Source organism: Hemiscyllium ocellatum, chromosome 23 (assembly GCF_020745735.1).
Source record: "Hemiscyllium ocellatum isolate sHemOce1 chromosome 23, sHemOce1.pat.X.cur, whole genome shotgun sequence".
NCBI lineage: Eukaryota > Metazoa > Chordata > Chondrichthyes > Orectolobiformes > Hemiscylliidae > Hemiscyllium > Hemiscyllium ocellatum.
Window position 1 is genome coordinate 27,406,035 of NC_083423.1, and position 22,190 is coordinate 27,428,224.

Genomic DNA, 22,190 nt, shown 5'->3' on the forward strand with positions numbered 1-22,190 from the left:
TCTATGATACTTCACTAGCTACATTTTACCAATCAGAAAATGACCAATTTATGTATTTTCTGTACTTATGCAGCAGATTTATCTTCTACCCGTGATAATATTTAAACTCATACACCATTGAGCTGATAGTTTGTGCAAGAAACCTTTGTGTGGAACTTTTGACAAATGCCTTATAGAAACATTGTAAAGTATGTCTAAAGATTCTCCTTTTATAGAGTCATGGAGTCATAAAGATGTACAGCATGGAAACAGACCCTTCGGTTCAACCCATCCATGCCGACCAGATATCCCAACCCAATCTAGTCCCACCTTCCAGCACCCAGCCCATATCCCTCCAAACCTTTCCTATTCATCAAAGAACTCCAATAAGATGGTTAAACATAATTATCCTTTTGCAAAACCATGCTAATATTTTAAGGATTATCTTGAGTTTTTCTAAGTGCCCAGCTTTAACTTTAAAGATGACTCTAACACCTTCCCTACAACAGATGTCAAGGTAATTGGTCTATAGTTTCTTTTTTCTGCTTTCCTGCCTTGAATAGAGGAGTTATATTTACTACTCTCCAGTTTGATGGAACATTTCCAGACTCTAGCAAATTTTGGAAAATTAACATTAACACATCTCCTAGCTCATTAGTCACCTCTTCTAAGACCTTCAGATTAAGTCTGTCAGGGTCAGGGACTTGTCAGCCCACAACTCCATCAGTTTGCTCTGCACCTCTTCCAAAGTGACTTTATTTTTTCTGAAGTTCCTTTCTCCCTTCCACCATACTGATTTACAGCGATTACTTACTTATTTTACTTGTCTTTTATTATTGAGAATATAAAATATTGTTCATTTCATCTGCCATTTCCTTTTTTGTCTTTCAACTCTCCAATTTGCACACTCTCTAGCAGAGTGATATTTCCTTCACTTACTCTTTTCCTTTTAAGATGCCTGCAAAGTCACTTGCTATCCACTTGTATATTTCTAGTTCACTTCCCCTTGCACACTAATTTCTTTCATTTGATTTAATCTTTTCATCATTCTCTATTGTTAATTATATTCTAATCATTTCACCTGCCCTGTATTTTTGCATTAACATGCTTTTTGTTAATTCTTTTGTTACATGCTTTGTTCATTCTTTGTTAATTAACCACACATGATGGGTTCGTCACTTAAAATTTTTCTTGACAGTAATTCTGAGAATCTTTAAAGATCCCCTCAGATGCCTGCCATGGCTTCTCAATGGATCTATCTCACTGGCTTACCTTTTCATTAGCTCCAGGTAGTTCTATTTGTGTGCCCATGTAATTACTATTGTTTAAAATTTAAAATACTAGTCTTTGACCCATTCTTCTTCTTTTCAAGCTGGGTGTAAAATTCAATCAAGTTATACTTGCTACCATGTGGTGCCTTTACTCTGAGCCTTGAATTTATCCTGTCACATTGCAAATACCAAGGCCAGTATAATCTGCTTTCTCCTTGGTTTAAGAAAGTGCTGCTCTGGGAAACTAATTCAAAAATACTTTATGAACCCCTCTTCCAAGATATGACTACCAATCTGATTTCAAGATTTTATATAGATTAAAAGCACCCATGATTATTGCCATACCTTAACATAAACACCCAAATATTTCTTCATGCATACTTAGTCCTACTTTGTGATTGCTGTTAATCAGCCTGTAAACCTTTCCCAGTATCAACTTCTTTCCCTTGTTACTTATTGTCTTCAGCCAAACCAATTGCACATTGTGATCTCCCGAAACAAAGTCATATCTAACTATTGCACCAAAGCTATCCTTGATTAACAGTGCTACTCTTTCACTTTCTTTAACCACAATTACTTAGAATTGAGTTTTAAGGGTGATTACCCTCACTTTTAGTATATCTTTCCTGTTTTTCATAATTTTTATTCAAATAAAATCATTTGCTTTGGTTTTGTTCTCCTTCCTTGGTAGTATAATGTGAGATGCTGCATTTTGGAAAGACAAATCTTAGCAGGACTTATACACTTAATAGTAAGGTCCTGGGGAGTGCTGCTGAACAAAGAGACCTTGCAGTGCAGGTTCATAGTTCCTTAAAAGTGGGGTCGCAGATAGACAGGGTAGTGAAGAAGGCATTTGGAACACTTTGCTTTATTAGTCAGAGCATTGAGTATTGGAGTTGGGAGGTCATGTTACGGCTGTACAGGACATTGGTTAGGCCACTTTTGAAATATTTTGTGCAATTTTGGTCTCCCTCCTATGGAAAAGGATGTTGTGAAACTTGAAAAGATTCTGAAATTATTTACAAGAATGTTGCCAGGGTTGGAGGGTATGAGCTACAGGGAGAGGCTGAATAGGCTGGGGCAGTTTTCACTGGAGCGTCAGAGGCTAAGAAGTGACCGTAGAGAAGTTTATAAAATCATGAGGGGCATGGGTAGGGTAAATAGACAAGTTTTTTTTCTGTGGAGTGGTGAAGTACAGAATTAGAGGCATAGATTTAGGGTGAGAGGGTAAAGATATAAAAGAGACCTAAGGGGCAACTTCTTCATCCAAAGGGTGGTGCTTGTATGGAATGAGCTGCCAGAGGCTGGTACAATTGCAATATTTAAAAGGCATTTGGATGTGCACATGAATAGGAAGAGTTAAGAGAGACATGGGCCAAGTGCTGGCAAATGGGACTAGATTAACATGGGCTATCTGGTTGACATGGACAAGTTGGACCAAAGGATCAGTTTCCATGTTGTACACCTCTGTGACATACTCAATGAACCTCTGTTTCAAATTGGATTGAAGAAAAAAATAGCTTCTGACATTTTCATTCTTTTTCATGTTATCAGTAAACTACTGTTCTGGATGGTATTAAATTTTGCTGAATGTTAGGCCTAAACCTGCCCAGGTGATTGAGTATTGCATCACAGTGTTGATAAACTTTGTCGATGGATGGAAGGGCTTTGATATGTCAAGAGATTAAACCTATCATGTACTGGATCTCAGCCCTGCTCTAGTCAATAGTTGAAGAGCTGTTCTAATTCAGCTTTTTGTCATCGGTGACTTTTAGGATATTAACGTTGGGGGACTTGGTCCATTGAAGGAAATTTTATTTTTGAATGATATTGAATGCTGTGCAAGCATTCCACACTCCTGACTTGGGATTACAAAAAGCTCAATGGTAGAAAATGGTTGGACCAAAGACATTGCTGTGCAGTAATAGCCTTAGGCTGTCATGGCATCTGACTGGCAGGCAAGGTCTTCCTTTATGTGAGTAATGTGCCTGATCACTGATCACTTCTACTTCTATTGACCTCAATTTTCCTAGGACTCCTTGGTGTCAACAGTCGAATGCTGTCTAGATTTTGAGGGTATGTACTATTGTCTATTCAATTGTCATAATTTATTTGTATCTGGATCAAGTTTTGGAGTTCTGGAGTCAAATGTTTCAAGGAGAAACATGAGCTGAGAATCAGTAAGAAGGTTAGTGGTAAATAAGTGTTAATGGTGGCAATATCCAGGATTTTATTTGTCACTTCATTTATTAGATGACAAAATCATAATTGACCAGATGAGAATTATTCTGTTTTGTTGTTGGTAATATACCTCAGCAATATCTCACATTGTTGGGTAGCTGCAGATGTCATCAAATTTACTGGAGTTGAGGTACTTGGTTCTTTGTTGGAACTCTGATATTATCAGGAGCCACAGCCTTAGCTGACTCCGATGGTTTAATTGTTTTCCAGGTTTCCTGGAATGATTGAAGCTAGCTTTATGCTGTCATTTACAATAGTGTGGAATTCAGGAGAAGGTGAAGGAGGATGTTTAAATTTTTACTTTCAGATTTTGTCCCTATTAAGAATTGCAAAGGATCTGTATTCATAAAACTTTGCACACGTGACATAATGATCAATACTTCCTCGTTGAGCTTGAAATTTAGTACTGAACTCCTGTCCTTTTGTATGTTGTATTTTTCTGGTATATAAGATATTCTTTGTGCATCTTTGGGTTCCAATTTTTTTTCAATACGGATATCAACTTAACTATTGTGTAAAATAAATTACTGGCCTAAACTTGGTGCTTTATTTCCTCAACTGTTGCAACTTTATTGTGAGTTTTTCTTCTAATTTCCAATTGGCACACAATTTCCAGACTTTCCATTTGTATTCTAGTTTCAACACTATGTAAAGATTTCTGTCTTACTAGAGTAACCTAACTCAAGAAGCTGTGTTGAACTTTTTCAATTGCTGACTTGTTTTTCTCTCTAACCATTGGCTATAGTCAGCATCAAAATGATTTCACATAGCTCATCTGGAGCAGATTATAATGCTTCATGCATTATGTTCAATAATTCTTCAGCAAGCTGAGGACATAACTTGCTGTTTCATCAAATGTTCATTGTTCACTCCAGTTACTGGCCTGTTTTAACAAACGTTGTTTGTTGCTGACTTAGTTTCTTAAATAATTTATTATCACACCATGTTTGTTTTCAATGTGCCTCAAAGCATTACTTACACACTATAAACCTATTATTATCCAAAGAGGGTGGCTGAGTTCAAATTCAAGGTAGAATTTCTGTTTAAGTTGGGCCAACTGAATTGAAATCCAGCATTCTTCTTCCAGAGCTGCATCTGTCTGTTCATTCTCCCAAGTGCTTTGGTAGTTAGCAGCTGTTATAAACAACTACTTGCTTCAGCTAAACAATTGTGGCTGTCATTTGTGAATGTAACTGGAACTTCCATGGTAAAGTCCATTTTGATGTTACAATCTGTTCTGTGCATGAGCCCTGTTCCTCATTAATTGTTTCAAGTACGCAGCCAAATTAATAGTGACCTTCAAGATGTTCTTTCTTGGCTTGACAGTTTGAAAAAGACAGTTTGATATTTGAAATTTTTTTCATAGAATCATAGAGATGTACAGCACAGAAACAGACCCTTCAGTCCAACTTGTCCATGCCGACCAGATATCCCAACCTAATCTAGTCCCATTTGCCAGCACCTGGCCCATATCTCTCCAAACCCTTCCTATTCATATACTCATCCAGATGCCTTTTAAATGTTGTAATTGTATCAGCCTCTACCACTTCTTCTGCCAGCTCATTGCATTCATGCACCACCCTGTGCATGAAAAAGTTGCCCCTTGGATCCCTTTTATATCTTTCCCCTCTCACCCTAAACCTATGCACTCTAGTTTTGGACTCCCCCACCCTAGGGAAAACACCTTGTTGGTTTATCCTATCCATGCCCCTCATGATATTTTAAAATCTGAGGTCACTTTTCATCTTTGATGTTCCAAAGAAAACAGCCCCAGCCTATTCAGCCTCTCTCTTAGCTCAAATCCTCCAACCCTGGCAACATCCTTAAGTCTTTTCTGAACTCTTTGAAGTTTCACGTCATACTTCTAATAGGAAGGAGACAAGAATTGCATACAATATTCCAAAAGTGGTCTAATCAATGCCCTGTATAGCCACAGCATGGCCTCCCAGCTCCTACATTCAATGCTGTGTCCAAAAAGAAAAGCATGCCAAAAGCCACCTTCACTATCCTATCTACCTGTGACTCTACTTTCGAAGATCCATGAACCTGCACTCCAAGGTCTTTGTTCAGCAACACTTCCTAGGACTGTACCATTAAGTGTTTAAGTCCTGCTAAGATTTGTTTTTTCCAAATGCAGCACCTGGCATTTATCTAAATTAAAATCTATCTGCTAGTCCTCAGCCCATTGGCCATCTGATCAAGATTCTATTATAATCTGAGGTAACTTTCTTCACTGTCCACTACACCTCCAAGTTTGGTGTCATCTGCAAACTTACTAACTGTACCTCTTATGCTTGCATCCAAATCATCTATATGAATGATGAAAAGAAGGGGACCCAGCACTGATCCTTGTGGCACTCCACTGATCACATAACTCCAGTCTGAAAAATAACCCTCCACCAAATCCCTCTGTCTTCTACCTTCAAGGCAGTTCTGTATCCAAATGGCTAGTTCTTCCCGTATTCTATGAGATCTACTTGTTAACCAGTCTCCCATGGAGAACTTTGTGGAACGCCTTGCTGAAGTCAATATTAGATCATGTCCACCGCTTAACCCACATCAGTCCTCTTAGTTACTTCTTCAAAAAACTCTATCAACTTTGTGAGACATGATTTCCCAAGCACAAAGCCATGTTGACTATTCCTAATCAGTCCTTGCCTTTCCAAATACATGTAAATCCTGTCCCTGAGGATTCCCTCCAACAACTTGCCTACCACCGATGTCAGGTTCACCAGTCTATAGTTCTCTGGCTTGTCCTTACCACCTTTCCTAAACAGTGTGATATATTTGTCATACAGAGGATTGTAATATCTCAGATCTATTTTATGATCCTTCTCAACTGTCCACGAGTTTCAGTTCCATAAAGGAAAGCTTTCATGGAACAAAGGTTGTTGCATCACAGAAGGAGGGTATTTGACAACTTGTGGCAGTGTTAATGTGGTTTTCTGTTACTTGTTTCCTCATCTGTTAATCCCTAATCTATCTGCTCATACAGTACTTTTCAAATGATGTTTTAGTCTTTACCTCAAAAGGCATTTATAGCAAAGCATCACTGAATTGAGCCCCACATGAAAAATGTTCCTGCTCACTTCATCTAAGGCACGAACATCTCCATATCATTTCCCCCTCCTTCCCTCCTCATCTTTCCCCCTCTTTCCTCCCACTCCTTTCCTTCCCTCTACTTTCCCCCCTCCTCTGCCTTGCCCCCCCGTCCTCTGCCTTGCCCCCCTCCTCTGCCTTCCCCCCCCCGTCCTCTGCCTTCCCCCCCCCCGTCCTCTGCCTTCCCCCCCCCGTCCTCTGCCTTCCCCCCCGTCCTCTGCCTTCCCCCCCGTCCTCTGCCTTCCCCCCCTCCTTTGCCTTCCCCCCCCTCCTTTGCCTTCCCCCCCTTTGCCTTCCCCCTCCTCTGCCTTCCCCCCCCCGCCTGCCTTCTCCCCCCTGCTGCCTTCTAACCCCCCTCTGCCTTCTCCCCTCCCCGCCTTCTCCCCTCCCCGCCTTCTCCCTCCCACCCCCGCCTTCTCCCTCCCACCCCCGCCTTCTCTCCCCCCTCTCCTCTCTCCCCCCTCTCCTCTCTCCCCCCCTCCCTCATCTCTCTCTCTCTCGCACTCTCTCTCTCTCGCACTCTCTCTCTCTCTCTCTGTCACACTCTTCGCCCCTGTCCCCCTCTCTCATCGAGCACCATAATCATTATCGTTCTTCATCTTTCTAATGAGGTTATCTTCACTATTCATCCAGCGTAAAGTCAACAAATCTCACTCATCACATGGCTAAGCAGTAAATGTTGGCAACTTGTTACCCCATTGAATCCCGTAGCAACCATTGAGAATACCATTCTTGACAGAATGTCATCCCTAACCTCCTTCCCATCATAATTATAAAATAGGCCAATAATGATGTGAAAGGCATGAATGCTGTGGAATGGGAAGGAAAGGTTTTGGATTTAATGATGCATGTTGGAATATGGTTACTAATATCATCACAAATGTTTTGAGCATCTCCACTTGTTAACTTAATTAAGATGTTCAATTATTATGAAATGCATTTTCAAGCCAGATGAGTGTAGAATTTTCAGTGGTCTTGTATTTATGGTGCAGAAATACTTACTTTTTAACCTGATTTCTCCAGATTTGAAACATTCATTAATATTTAACTTTTTTGTTTCATTATAGATTGGGGCTTATGATCAACAGATATGGGAGAAATCTGTAGAACAAAGAGAGATCAAGGTACAGAATTTTTAATTTCTAAATACAATTTCTATGGAGCTAAATGGTCAATAGTGAGATGTTAGACTCCTAAGTGAAGCTGAGTAAATAACATTATGTCACATTTGGTGAAATACATGGCTACGTGCTGCAACGGCAGGATCGGCCAGCATTGCCTACTTTCTTTAGAAATATACAATTTGGTTGAGGTGGCTTTGTACTCCTGTTTGATCTGAACTATAAATTGGTTCAGTTCTCAGACCAAGGTCACTGAGGTAGATGTCAACCAATATTAAATGCTGGCGATGATTTGGAACATTTAGGTGGGGAGAAGCTTATTAGAAACAATGGGGGAAGACCCAGGAAGATGTGAGGAGTGATTTGGGTGGATGATTTGTCTTGGGCTCTGCTTTTGTGGGTAAAAACAATTTTTATGTTGAAATGTAAAATATCCTTCCAGTGCTCATTTCCCAATCCAACCCCCCACACTCCCATTCACTATCCTTCCCACCTGTTCCCACCCCCACAACCAATCACATCCTTCTGTGTCCAGGATTGATTCTGTTCCCATCCATGACTCTTTGTAGCCTGGGTGCCAATTCATACCAAACTTCCCACAAATCATGTTGCACTTACTATGCCAACTTTTTTTGATCTTTCATGAACAGATCTTGGGTTCCTTAGAAAGAAATGATAAAATAATATTCCATAAAATAATGTTGGACGTGTCTATCATAATATTAAAATAAGTACAACTCATTCAAAAAAATCCCATTTGCTATATTTACACTCCTTCAGCTTTGTAAAATCTATATAACAACAAATGTTTTCTTCAAGTGTACCATCATTTGTAACTATAAGCATTGAAATTGATGATCCCTCTTCGCAGAATCTGTAAACACTTGCAGTTGTCAATCAAACCATGAAATGCCAGGGGCCCTACTCTGATAGTGGATTATTGTGAAATTAGATGTAATCTAATAAGAAAAATCCTAAATTTATGTTTGCTGTTTCATTGTATCTTCTTTTCATGTTGGAATATTTCCTTTTCAAATAATTGAAGGGCAGGCCTTTTAAATGCATTGACAGCCTTACAGTTCCCTTTGATAGGTGGTTTTGATAGATCATCTCAACATTCTTGATATATTCACTTGTCAGTTGATTTCGACAGCTTTGATACTCTTGACCGGTCTGTTGGCAGTTCATGAATGCACTTTATTACACATTCATGCTTGCTTTTAACAATTCCAAGGACACCCGATTCCCCAAATGTGTCCTAGGAAAAGATGAAGCCTCATCTCTCCAAAGCCTGCCTAGGAAAAGAAACGTAGCAAGTTCAGACCTGCTCCTATCTTGTGTACTCTGCATGCTTCAGATTTCACATACCACGACTGACAAAATCTGACTGGATTGGAGGCAGCTGATGATTTAAATGTCAAACTGGTCCCATTCCCTACTCTGCGAAAAATGGAAGTGCTATGAACCAGGATACGCTTTTCAGTTTCTGGCTTATGTGTAGTTTTGCTATGACAGAGAGGCTTTCCATTGTGGTGAGAATCAGGCCTTAGTGTCTCAAATAGTTGTTGGGCTGTAAATTTAGCTTCTTTGTGGTTCATAAACTTTGGATATTGGCATATCATTGGTGGTAATAGGAATATCTTAATACTTCTAATTAACATAATCACAAATGTAAGGTGAAAAAATTTCCATATTTTCCAGTTCAGTAATGTAAACAACTAATTTTGTTACAAAATATTTAAACGTTGCACTTTTTCATTTCATAAGTATAAACTTGTAGATATTAAAAACTATTCCTTTATTTTGTTCAGGTGCATTTTTACTTGATTTGTAATTGAGACTTTAATGCCTAGCAACATTCGTGAGCACTATGCAATCAACTGCTCAGTAATTATTTTCACTGATATGGAAGTTGTCCTACTGATCTTTATTTTTTCGGCTAGTTTTAAAGAGTGGTGCAATGGATATCTGTATTGATAGAATATTTAAGGACTCAGTGGTGTGTGAAACATCTGAGATGAATGGCTAATGTATTTGATCAAACTTTAGATGTAAATAAATGTGCTTACATTATCTACAGCTTTATTGCTATGCCAGATAGTTGAAATTAACTTGTATTGACCATTTCATTCCCCATGTATTATCCCTGTGTTCCATTATCTTTCTTTAATTTTGATATCATTTTGTTTCGTGACTAAGTTATCATCTTAGACATTGATTTATTTGACCTCCTTTCTAATGTTATTTATACTCTTTGCAGTTTATTAAATTGGTAAGTTTCAGAGGAACTTTGTGCTTGGATACTGCTAATAGATTCTGGCCTTGGTGTTTTTTTTTAATTTTTGAATATTTACTGCCTAATTCAAAGATATTCTTCTGTGCACCAAATGTGAAAAGTAGGTGTGAAAATGATGAATTCATTTATCAAGTAAATGGTTTTACTGTTTTGCGCCCCAAAGCACATGGATAAGTACTAAAAGCATGGATATAAATTATACTACAGAACATTGCTGCACTTTCAGTGTGTACTTCACCACATGTATAGAGCTAATGTCTGTGTTATATTAATAAATTATTTTTGAAGATAGCACATTCATTTACACTATTGAGGTACTGAGTGCTATAGAATGTTTGGAAGATCTGTGGTGTTAGCTCCCATGTCATCACATCACATTTTGACATAAAACTCATAAAGTTCTCGCTTTTTTTTGGTAAAGTCAGACTGCAAGTGCTCTGTATAAGTCTAGTGACTCACTGCAGGGCTGGTCTCTATAGGTGGTTCTCCAAAATCTCTTTTATTTTTCTTTAATCGGCACATAGATTTGAGTAAATCAAATTCATAACAATACTGTAAAGAAGGAATTCTTGGAGTGTGTATGGGATATTGTTTTTGGACCAATACATTGAGGAACCAAATGGAGAATAGGCCATCCTAAACTGGGTGTCATATATATGAGAAAGCAATAGTTGGCAGTTCAGCTATATGAGGCGCCTTGGGGGAAAGAGTCACCACATAATATGACAAAATTCTTCGTTTAAAATGGAGAGTGATGCAATTGATTCTGAGACTAGGGTCAGGATCTACATAAGGGAAACTGATGGTATGAGGCTATGATAAATTGGGGAATGTTACTTAAAGGGATGGTGGTGATTAGGCAGTGGGATATAAGAGTGCATGAATGAACTGCAAAAATTGTTGATTTCTGTCTGGCACAAAAATAAAAACAGGAAAAGTAGCCTGACTATGATTAACAAGGGAAATTAGAGATAGTGTCAGTGTCAGTGTCAGTGTCAAATCCAAGGAAGGGGCATACAAATTGACTAAAAGAAAATACTGTAGACCTGAAGATTGGGAGCATAGTCATAGAGGCGTAATACACAGAAACAGACCCTTCGGTCCAACTCATCCATGCCAACTAGACATCTTATGCTGCCAGCACTTGGCCTATATTCCTCTAAACCCTTCCTATTCATGTACCCATCAAGATGCCTTTTAATGTTGTAATTGTACCAGCCTCCACCACTTCCTCTGGCAGCTCATTCCATACATGCTGCACTCACTGTGTGAAAAAGTTGTCCCTTTTATATCTTCTCCTCTCACCCTAAACCTATGCCCTCTAGTTCTGGACCCCCTAATCCAGGGAAAAGACCTTGTCTATTTATCCTACCTATGCCCCTTGTGATTTTCTAAACCTCAATAAGGTAACCCCATAGCCTCCGACACTCCAGGGAAAATAGCCCCGCCTGTTCATTCTCTCCCTATAGCTCAAATTCTCTCACCCTGCCACCATCCTTGTAAATCTTTTCTGAACCCTTCCAAGTTTCACAACATCTTGCTGATAGGAAGGAGACCTGAATTGCACGCAATATTCCAAAAGTGGCCTAATCAATGTCCTATACAGTCGCAACATGACCTCCCAACTCCTATACTCCATGCTCTGACCAATAAAGGAAAGCATACCAAATGCCGCCTTCATTATCCTATCTATCTGTGACTCTATTTTCAAGGAGCTATGAACCTGTATTCCAGGGTCTCTTTGTTCAGCAATATTCCCCAGGACCTTACCATTAAGTGTATAAGTCCTGCAGCACCTCGCATTTATTTAAATTAAACTCCATCTGCCACTCCTCAGTCCATTGGCCCATCTGATCAAGATCCCATTGTACTCTGAGGTAACCTTCGCTGTCCACTACACTACCAAAAGTAGTGGACCCAGAACCGATCCTTGTTGCATACCACTGGTCACAGGCCTCCAGTTGGGAAAGCAACCCTCCACCACCATCTTCTTCTACCTTCGAGCCAGTTCTGTATCCAAATGGCTAGTTCTTCCTGTATTCCATGAAATCTAGCCTTGCTAACCAGTGTCCCTTGGGAAACCTTGTCAAATACCTTACTGAAGTCTATATAACTCATGTCTACCACTCTGCCCTCACCAATCCTCTTCATTACTTCTTCGAAAAAGTCAGTCAAGTTAGTAAGACGTGATTTCCCAAGCAAAAAGCCATGTTGACTATCCCTAATCAGTCCTTACCTTTCCAAATACATGGAATCCTGAGGGACAGAACTTACCTCCAACAACTTGCCCACCACTGACATCAGGCTCACCTGTCGATAGTTCCCTAGCTTTTCCTTACCACCTTTCTTAAATATTGGCACTATGCTAGCCAACTTCCAGTCTTCCAGCACCTCACCTGTGACTATTGATGATGCAAATATCTCAGCAAGGGGCCCAGCAATCACCCCAAAATACTTAAGGAAGCGGCCCTAGAAATAGTAAATATACTGGTTTTCATCCTTCTAGATTCGATAGACTCTAGAGCAGTTTCTATGGAATGCAAGTAGCTGATGAAATCCCGTTGTTTAAAAAAAGGTAGTCAGCATTGACTTACAAAAGAGAAATCATATTTGACAAATCTATTGGAATTTTTAAAAGATGTATCTAGTAGAGTTGATGAGGGGGAGTTTGTGGATATGATTTACTTGGACTTTCAAAATGCTTTTGATAAGGTCCTACGTAAAAGATGAATATGTAAAATTGGGGCGGCACAGTGGCACAGTGGTTAGCACTGCTGCCTCACAGCGCCTGTAGACCCGGGTTCATTTCCGACTCAGGCGACTGACTGTGTGGAGTTTGCACGTTCTCCCCGTGTCTGCGTGGGTTTCCTCCGGGTGCTCCGGTTTCCTCCCACAGTCACAAAAATGTGCGGGTCAGGTGAATTGGCCAAGCTAAATTGCCCATAGTGTTAGGTAAGGGGTAAATGTAGGGGCATGGGTGGGTTGCGCTTCGGCGGGTCGGTGTGGACTTGTTGGGCCGAAGGGCCTGTTTCCACACTGTAAGTCTAATCTAATCTAATCTAATCTAAAGCGTATTGGATTCTGGGTAGTGTACTAACGTGGATAGAGAACTGGTTTGCTGACGGGCAACAAAGTGCAGGAATGAATGGGTAACAGGCAGTGACTAGTGAGTTTTCGCAGGGATCAATACTTTGACCCACTTATTCACATTTGTGTCCCATGCTAACACCTGGGACCCCAAGTTTGTTTTCCAACCCATTCTGCCCTTTCAGCCTTACAAGTTTGTTCTAGTTCCCAAAGCTTTAAGATAATATAGAACTTGGTCAGATTGTTTCTGGACATTTTTAATGTCTGTAAGATCAATCAGATTGTACATGCTTTGCCACTCCTCAAGAGTCAATGAGTTTAGTCAGGTAGGATTGATGTTGAATTGCGTTGTTGATGAAGGTAAATTTTATATCTGAGTTTTAAAAATATTTTAAATGGGATTGAAGTAAAATTAAAACTGATAGATGTAGAAGGATTATTTCTAACAATAACTAGATACGTAAATAAATAGTTTTCCAATCAAGGTAAACAGTAGTCACATCCTAGGCAGAGAATTTAAAATCTGAAAAACTTATTTTCATAATTCTGCTACTTAACAAATAATCTTTCCCCACCGCATTCTAGCCCACTCCAAATGAGTACAAAGCACTTGACAATTGTCGTGCGCTGTGCTTGCAATATGTTGTAAAAGTAACACAATTAATTCAGTAATATTTAACACATTGAGAATGAATTTTACATGCATGAAGTTTGGCTGGTTAAGATGATAACAGGTTCTGCACCGACTGTTTTTGTTTCTGATTGCACTTGTTAACATTGTGATATTCTTATATTGCAGGTTAAAGCTGGGCATATTTGTTTATAAGACTTGTATTGTTTCTTTACCATAGGGTATGAAGAACAAACCAAAGAAAACTGGTCATGTAAAGCCAGACCTCATAGATGTTGATCTTGTAAGGGGTAAATATCTCTTTTGGTTTTAGGAAATTTGACACTTCATAAAATATACATCTTGGCACCATGCAGAGGTTAGATTTGAAAATGTATCTGATACTGTGTTCGTTTACAGATATCAAGTTGCATTCCAGAATCCTGCTAAACTCTTGAAAAAATGTCCAAACTTAAATTAGGTGGCTATAGGCATTAATCACAACAAAAAACCCAGGGCCCAAGGGAACACCAGATATAATAAATATATTTATTAATTGAATCTTGAGATTTATATTTCAACTCATTCCTGTGCATCTGGCAGACAGTTTTAAGAATTGAAATACTCATACAAAGAATGCAAGAAGCCAACAAGCAAATGACATGTTGGCTTTTATTGTGAGGAAATTGGAGTTCAAGAATAAAGAAGACTTGCTACACTCTAATGAGGCTTTGGTGAGACCATGCTTGGAATACTGTACAGTCACTTCTGCTCTTATTTCTTATGATCGCGTGAAAATCTTTTCAGTTTTTGATGTGAATAACATTTATTTCAAAAATACACAAAATACAGGGCATATCTTAGTGAGGTTAATCTTTAAAAAAACAAAAAAATGCACTTAAAATAGAAGAAATTGATTTGTCTCTGAAAATCTGGAAGTAAATTTGCAATATCCCCAAACATGTGCAAATAAATAAAATTTGCTTTTAAGATTCATTGGTGTGACCAATTTAGTAGGCAATGATTATTTTGGATAAAAGATTGAGGAGCTTTGGATGTTGTCTAATTATAAGGGTAATTTGGATGCTCATTTAATATTACTATCTTTCAAACTGTTTCATTGGCTTCGTATACAGAATGCAAGTGTACCTGGGTGCACATGAGAAGGTGACTCCATGCCCCTGATAAAATATCTTAAAAACTATTGTCTTGAATGCAATGTAACCATTATTGATCACTTATTCTCTTATTTCAGAAATGAGTCACTTGTTGCTGGTAAAGCATATAAAACAGTGGACTAAAGTGGGGGGAAAGGATATTAACTGACTGGCAGATTAGTTTCCTGGTGAAGCTTTTGGCACAAACTTCTATCATTTCAGCATTAATAAATTATGCATAAACATTTAAAGTTTTTAGGAATTTTTAGAATGAGAAATTCCTGCTATTTTGCAGAATTCTAATTTCAAGTCTAGAGTCATTCAGCATAGAAACAATCCCTTTGGTCCAACCAGTCCTCACCGACCGTATTCCCAAACAAAATTGGTCCCACCTGCCTGTGCTTGGCCCTTACACCTATAAATCTCTGTCATTAACAAGGCTTGGGAGCAGGCTTATGGCGAGGCAGGAGTGTGTGCATTGTTGCTAATTATGTAATGTGTCTGTGGGAGGAGGGGGAGGGAGTAGCAGAGTCAGTGTCTTGGTGGGGTTTGGTAAGTAAAGGGTTAAGAGTTGGAGGAGGGGTTTCTGAGTGAGTAGGGTATGGCTATTTGTGGAGAATGGGGAGGATGAGTTGGTGTATGTGGGAGAGTAGTTGTGAGCAGAGGCTGTTGAATGAATGGACAGAGTTCAAGGATTGGGATTAGAACATGGAACAATACAGTGCAGTGCAAGCACTTCCGACCTCGATGTTGTGCTGACCTGTGAACTAGTCTAAGCCCATGCCCTACACAATCCCATCATCATCATCCATGTGCTTATCCAAGGATTGTTTAAATGTCCCTCATGTGGCCAAATTAACTACATTGGCAGGCAGGGTATTCCACACTCTTACCAAGGTTCTGAGTAAAGAACCTTCCTCTGACACATGTCTTAAATCCATCGCCCTCAATTTGTAGCTATGCCCCCTCGTACAAGCTGACATCATCATCGTAGGAAAAAGACTTGCGCTGTCTACCCTAGCTAATCCTCTGATCATGTATCAAATCCCCTCTTAGCCTTCTTCTTTCCAATGAGAACAGACCCAAGTGTCTCAGCCTTCCCTCCAAACCAGGCAACATCCTGGTAAATCTGCTAAATGTGTTCGCACCTTTTCCAATGCTTCCACATCCTTCCTGTAATAGGGCAACCAATTATAATCTTTAATTATAATTATATGTTAATCTGAGTGCAACTTTTAATATATTGAATGACAATATGCTATTTTGTTAATTATTTTTTGTTGCTGGTGACTAGATGCATGGTCTATTTCGAGAGCTTTTTAAAAATATAATTTTCATGGGTATGCAGTGTTAGCAAACCCTAACTGCTCTTGAGAAGTTTTGGTGAGTTAAAATGAGGTCATGTTGGAAAATAGTCTGCAAAGTACTTTCATAATTCTTTGATACATTTTACATGTAAATCATCCAGCAAGAACATGTCCATACTGAAAGTAGGACATCATCCTGTATTATATGTGCTAATTGCTGAAATGCTGAAGTCACACTTGGTGATTTAATACAAATGTTTTGGTCCCCAGTATTATGGTAATAGAAAGTAAACAAGGGAAAACTAATGTTTCTACCTGCTTGAATCCCAATAATTCCACACAAGTGGCCCAGAAGCATTTACATTCACTGCAAATCTTAAAAAGTGCTATAACTATGTGATTCTTTATCAGATCTATTGTTTTCAGAGAATACTTTCTGACCTTTTTTTGTTTTTGGCCACACTTATTTCTGACTTTTTAAAATGTCTTTCTTTAATTATAAAATACAAGATATGAATAACTTCCTTAAATGTTTACACATTAATAATTAGCAGTGAACATTTAATAAGATCATAAGGTCTCTATTAACTTTAAGGTATGCATTATACAAAGAAAATATTTCAAATGTAGTAGTGTGATGGTAATGTCACTAGACTAATAATCTAGGGTCCAGGATATCGGCCGCTCAATTCAAGGGCAGTAAGGATTAGGCGATACATGCTGCCCTAGCCAGAAATGTCCACATCCCATGAATGAAATTAAAGAGTTAAATTATTCCTTCTGTATTTGAACAATCTAACTTGGCTTTTTTGATTAGTTGTGCCCATTTACAAGCATTACTGGTGGACTTGTACATTAGTTGGATGTGTACATTGGATGAAATTTTATTTTACTCCAAGTCTTCTTCCTATTTTCAACATCCCACTTTCAGCCATTGTTTTTATTACATCAGCTGCTCATTCTGGAATGAAAAGTGGCTTTGTGGTATCATATGCCCTGTGATTTTTTCCTTCAATTTTGCTGGGTCCTCTTTTAGCCTGAGAAAAACACTGAAGAAAAAGTTTCAAAAAATGCAGGTATTATAATACCCACATCTGCAGAAAATGGATTCTAGGGATAAGTTTAAAACTTGTCATTCTAGATCAAACTGCTGGGTCACTGGATTGCCTTAAATTGAAGGTACCATAATTTAAAATTTAATTCTAATTTTATTTTAGACTTTTTTTCCTGCTGTTATCAATTAATTTTGTGTTTCACTTTGCTGTGGAACTATCAGTCTTGCTTGATTTCTTAGAATGATGGATTTCCTATGAGAAATCTTGTATCACTGTAGCTTGTGCTTCTTGTACTCCCTTTGTTTTGAAGAGGAGAAAGAAGGACAACCAACATTGTTCCCATTGCTGGCAGTGTCTCCAGAAGTTTGTTTGACAAAGGAGGCCATCACTGAATTATGTCATAATGTGGAAATGGACTTACACTACAAATATGTTTATGTCAGTTTGTCACCAGTTGGCAATTGTATCACAAATACATTGTTGTCAGAATAAGGAGTTGAATCTTCTTTCCCATCGGTAACTAGCTGCAGTAAGACCATGCTTGTACGTTTTGAGATCAGGGTTCTCAAAGGAGTGTAGGTTGCATCAGCGCCACTGTCTATTTCAAGAGCAAAATTTTTACTCTGCAAGTAACTTACTAATGACCAACAGCAGCCCATTATACTATGAACGCCATCCTGTCTAGGAACTGCTCCAGCACTGACATTTCTAATGTCCCAATTTAGAAAGATGAGTTTTAAAGTTACGTCTAGGAAATCTATTCTATTCTCTGCAAATGTGGCTCATGTAACACCTGTACATCATCCAAAAACGCAATTTAAGCACTTTGTAAAATATGATCGATTCATGCACCAGAATAATAGTTCAACATCACTGACACATTTATGCATGAATCTGAAATACACCTTCATCAGGGGATGTACTGCAGCCTGTTTTGATGGACAGTAATAGTTCTGTGCTGCATTTCTTGCAAAGAGTCATTGTTATTGAGATCCTGGAAGTGAAAAGCTCCCACAGCAATAAGGAGGATCATTAAGATAAGCAACTCATTGCTAGTTACAAGAAACTTTCTTGGCTTCTGAGGTAATGCAGAATTGTCATAGATTTATGAAAAATGTTTAAGTAATTGTACAAAATGTTTTTCTTTTGCCTAATAGTTTAGAAAGATACCATTTCTCTTTTGAACCCATAGGATCTGCTTTTGCTAAAGCAAAGCCTGAAAGTCCATGGACTTCATTAACTAGAAAAGGAATTGTGAGAGTTGTGTTTTTTCCATTCTTCTTCAGATGGTGGATACAAGTGACCTCAAAATTCATCTTTTCATGGCTACTTATTTTATACCTCCTTCAAGGTGAGAATTAACTTTCACTTTATGACCAGTGAAGATGAGGGAACTTTTTGGTCAGGTTAAAATCATTTAGTATACCTAGTATAAAAACAAAGCTTTATATTCAAACTTGGTTTGAAACATTTTTTTTCCTTGACATTAGCAGCATTTCAAATCCATATAAAGTAAATGCTGAACTTTAAATGATGATTATTTGTCATGTTAAAAGTAAGTTGATTAAATTTGGGATATTTATGCATATCATAATATAACAAATACAGAAAGAGAAATTCTTTATGAATGCTTGCTGTCCTGCAAAAATATAAATCCTACAAGGTCTGACCAAGAACTTGCTTAAGACAGGCTATATTTCTAATGTTATATTTGGCCTGTTTGCTTAGCAGCATTAGATTTCTTGTATTGCATCAACAGATTTTGCTTCAATTTCCTTATTACAGCCACAAATCCAGCACTTCTAATTTTCTCCTGTCTGTATTAAACATCAATTTTCAATTGAAGAACTGTTATTTTCTCACTGACACACAACCATTCAATGGCAGCATTCCCATTAATTTTCATTATTCTGGTTACTAAATTAGTTATACATATACCATCTGGTAGTGCGTTCCATATCCACCCCGCCTGTAGTAGAAACATTCTTATAACCTCTTCCTTTAAAATTGTGACCATGATCTTAAATTTATTTAATAGAATGACACCATTCAGAAAGATTTAGTCTGCCGTGCCTGCGTTCTCCAGTTACTGACTAACTGACTGATGAAACAGTTCTTTCCAATGCATCTGATTTAAACTTTTTACCATTTTGAAAATTTCTGTCAGAGTGCTCACTTAACAGTTTTACAAAGAAAATTATTTAAAATGTAACTAAATGTTCTTTAAAAATGCATGAATGCAGCATTCAGTATGTCACCTTTTATCAATAAACTCACAAAGTTATCTAAATGGGATTGAGATACACCTCAACCACAGTGTTAATGAATTTTGGGAACAGGCTACATAAATTGAATAGTCTACTGTTTTGTGATGTTGAAAGTGATATTGAAATTTACACAAATAGATGTGAATTGTAATTTAAAAATCCAGTTTCTTTAACAGCTTATAATGACTCTGAAACTTTGCAAACAAGAAGTTAAAATTTTATGACTAAACAGTTCGTCCTTTTTTTATTCTCATCATAGTTGGTGGAAAGCTGAAATAAAAACAGTGCTAGATATATGTAGCTGGTCTGTCAGCAACAATGGAGAGAGAAACAGAGTTAGTGTTTCCGGGCAATGATTTCTTTTATCGGATAAAAAACTTCTGTCAGGTTTCTGGTTTCAGCGAAAGAATCTAGTTTTCATCCCTCTTATAGGTCAGCTAACTTTCTATTCAGAGTGCCATGTTCCCTTGTTATATCATGTGCCTTTTTTCTTTAAGGGTCAGATGAAGTCATGAATTTGAAATGTTAACTCTACAAGTCTCTTGCAATGTATTTATTAGAATAAAGTGAGTACAGGTTAGAGATTGTACATTTGAATTAAAGTTCTCCAAATAAATATTTTCTCTGACTCTTTGTTTACAGTTATAACAATAGTGTTGTTCTGCACAGCTGAAGTTACACACAGTGTACCACACACTGAAGTATTTGGACCTATCTGGTTGATGTTATTGCTTGGGACAGTTCATTGCCAGATTGTATCAACACACACTCCCAAACCTGCACCAAGTAGTGGAGGCAAAAGAAGAAGGTATCATTTATTTTCAGAATGTTATTTACTTTAATTACTTTTAACTAATGCATGTTTTACATTTAATGTGCTAGTCCTAATACCATACAGAGACTGGTATGGTGTTAATAGTTGATTTTGTTTATGAACCAAGTGCACTTGACTGTTGGTAGAACAGAAAACATTAGGCGTACATTGGAACCAGAACCTACTTAATCTCTAATTATTTTTAAAGGTACAAGTAATTAGAATTGAGATAGGTGATGAAACACATAGTCCTGGCCTGACGTGAAAGCGAGCAATCTGGTTACCGACAAGAACGTTTCTCAGATTTCAGATGCTATGTTGTGGCACATCAAAGTAAGTCCAGAGCTAGACGGCATGGTTTAGGGTGAGGGGAAAGATTTAAAAGGGACCAAAGGAGCAACTTTTTCACACAAAGGGTGATGTGTATATGGAATGAGCTGTCAGAGGAAGTGGTGGAGGCTGGTACAATTACAACATTTAAAAGGCACCTGGATGGGTATATGAATAGCAAGGGTTTAAAGGGCAAAATGCTGGCAGATGGGACTAGATTAATGTAGGATATCTATTTGGCATGGGACGCATTGGACTGAAGGGTCTGTTTTCATGCTGTACATCTCTATGATGCTAAGATTGCTATAACTATGGAATGTGAATCCTTTATCACTATCATTTGCTGATTGTTACAATGAGTGAAAAAGCTTTGCCTCTTTCAGAGTAGATTGATAGAAAGCTTCATCCAAGAAAAATTGTATTTGAAGTGGCAGTAGTTGAAAAGTTAGTGGTTGGAAAATTCAGTTCCTGGTACTGTTTTCATTCATCGAGAAACTTGAAGGCAGCAGTTGAAAATTGTGGAAATGGTATTGGCAGATTAGGGTGAGGTACCACTAATTCTTTGATACTTGAGGCCTGCCTACTACGACGTTTAGGCAGGATTACAAATTGTTGAACAGCCTATCAATGCACAAAATCAGGTTGTAGAAACTACAAACATTTGAATATCTCTCAGTTGTTGGGCCTTTACAACAGTATTCAGGTAAATTGTACTAAGTAAGGATATATTTTCTAAAACAGGGAGATGTATGGGTATACCTCTGGGCTACCAAAGTTGAGAACATTTTGGTGATATCAATTATAGGGAGTTCTCCAGGGAGCCTGTGGATAAAATTAAAAAAAACACAACACACACACATCATGCAACTGCCATCATGTAGCATGATAAGTGTAGGACAGAATAGATTACTTACTGTGTGGAAACAGGCCCTTCGGCCCATCAAGCCCGCACCGACCCGCCGAAGCACAACCCTCCCAGATCCATTCCCCTACATTTAACCCTTCACCTAACACTACGGGCAATTTAGCATGGTCAATTCACCTAACCTGCACATTTTTGGACTGTGGGAGGAAACCGGAGCACCTGGAGAAAACCCATGCAGACACGGGGAGAATGTGCAAACTCCACACAGACAGTCGTCTGAGGCAGGAATTGAACCCGAGTCTCTGGCGCTGTGAGGTAGCAGTGCTAACCACTGTGCCACTGTGCTGCCCCAATGTAGGCAAGTATTTAGTTAGTTGAAATATCTATTATTTAAATATAACTTGGCATTAGCTGAAATTCTATAAAAGCCAAATCTGAGTTTTTTTAAAGTATATTTATTTAGCATCTATAAGCAGTTTCTTTTGTATAGTCATCTATTTTAATAACTTGACATTTAATTTTATTTTCTTTTATGGCGCTGGACAAATTGTGTCTTATTATGGCTTTTCTTGAACATGGCCACAATAGAGGGACGAAATAACAGTGATAGGTGGCACATCCTGTTAAATCTCTATTGTACTAATGCAATAACCCATACATTATGGTCTCATATCTGTATAAATATTCTTTT

At 38.2% G+C, this 22,190-nt stretch overlaps 1 protein-coding gene across 1 annotated transcript in view; it reads left to right on the forward strand.

Moving 5' to 3' along the window:
* The window catches only part of LOC132826888 (protein PHTF2-like), a 107,151-nt gene that overhangs the window by 37,257 nt on the left and 47,704 nt on the right, over positions 1-22,190 (forward strand). Inside the window, exons 3-6 of the mRNA XM_060843163.1 lie at positions 7,658-7,714; positions 13,946-14,015; positions 18,416-18,574; positions 20,133-20,298. Coding sequence (XP_060699146.1) covers positions 7,658-7,714; positions 13,946-14,015; positions 18,416-18,574; positions 20,133-20,298 — 452 coding nt within the window. The remainder of the gene's footprint in view (positions 1-7,657; positions 7,715-13,945; positions 14,016-18,415; positions 18,575-20,132; positions 20,299-22,190) is intronic.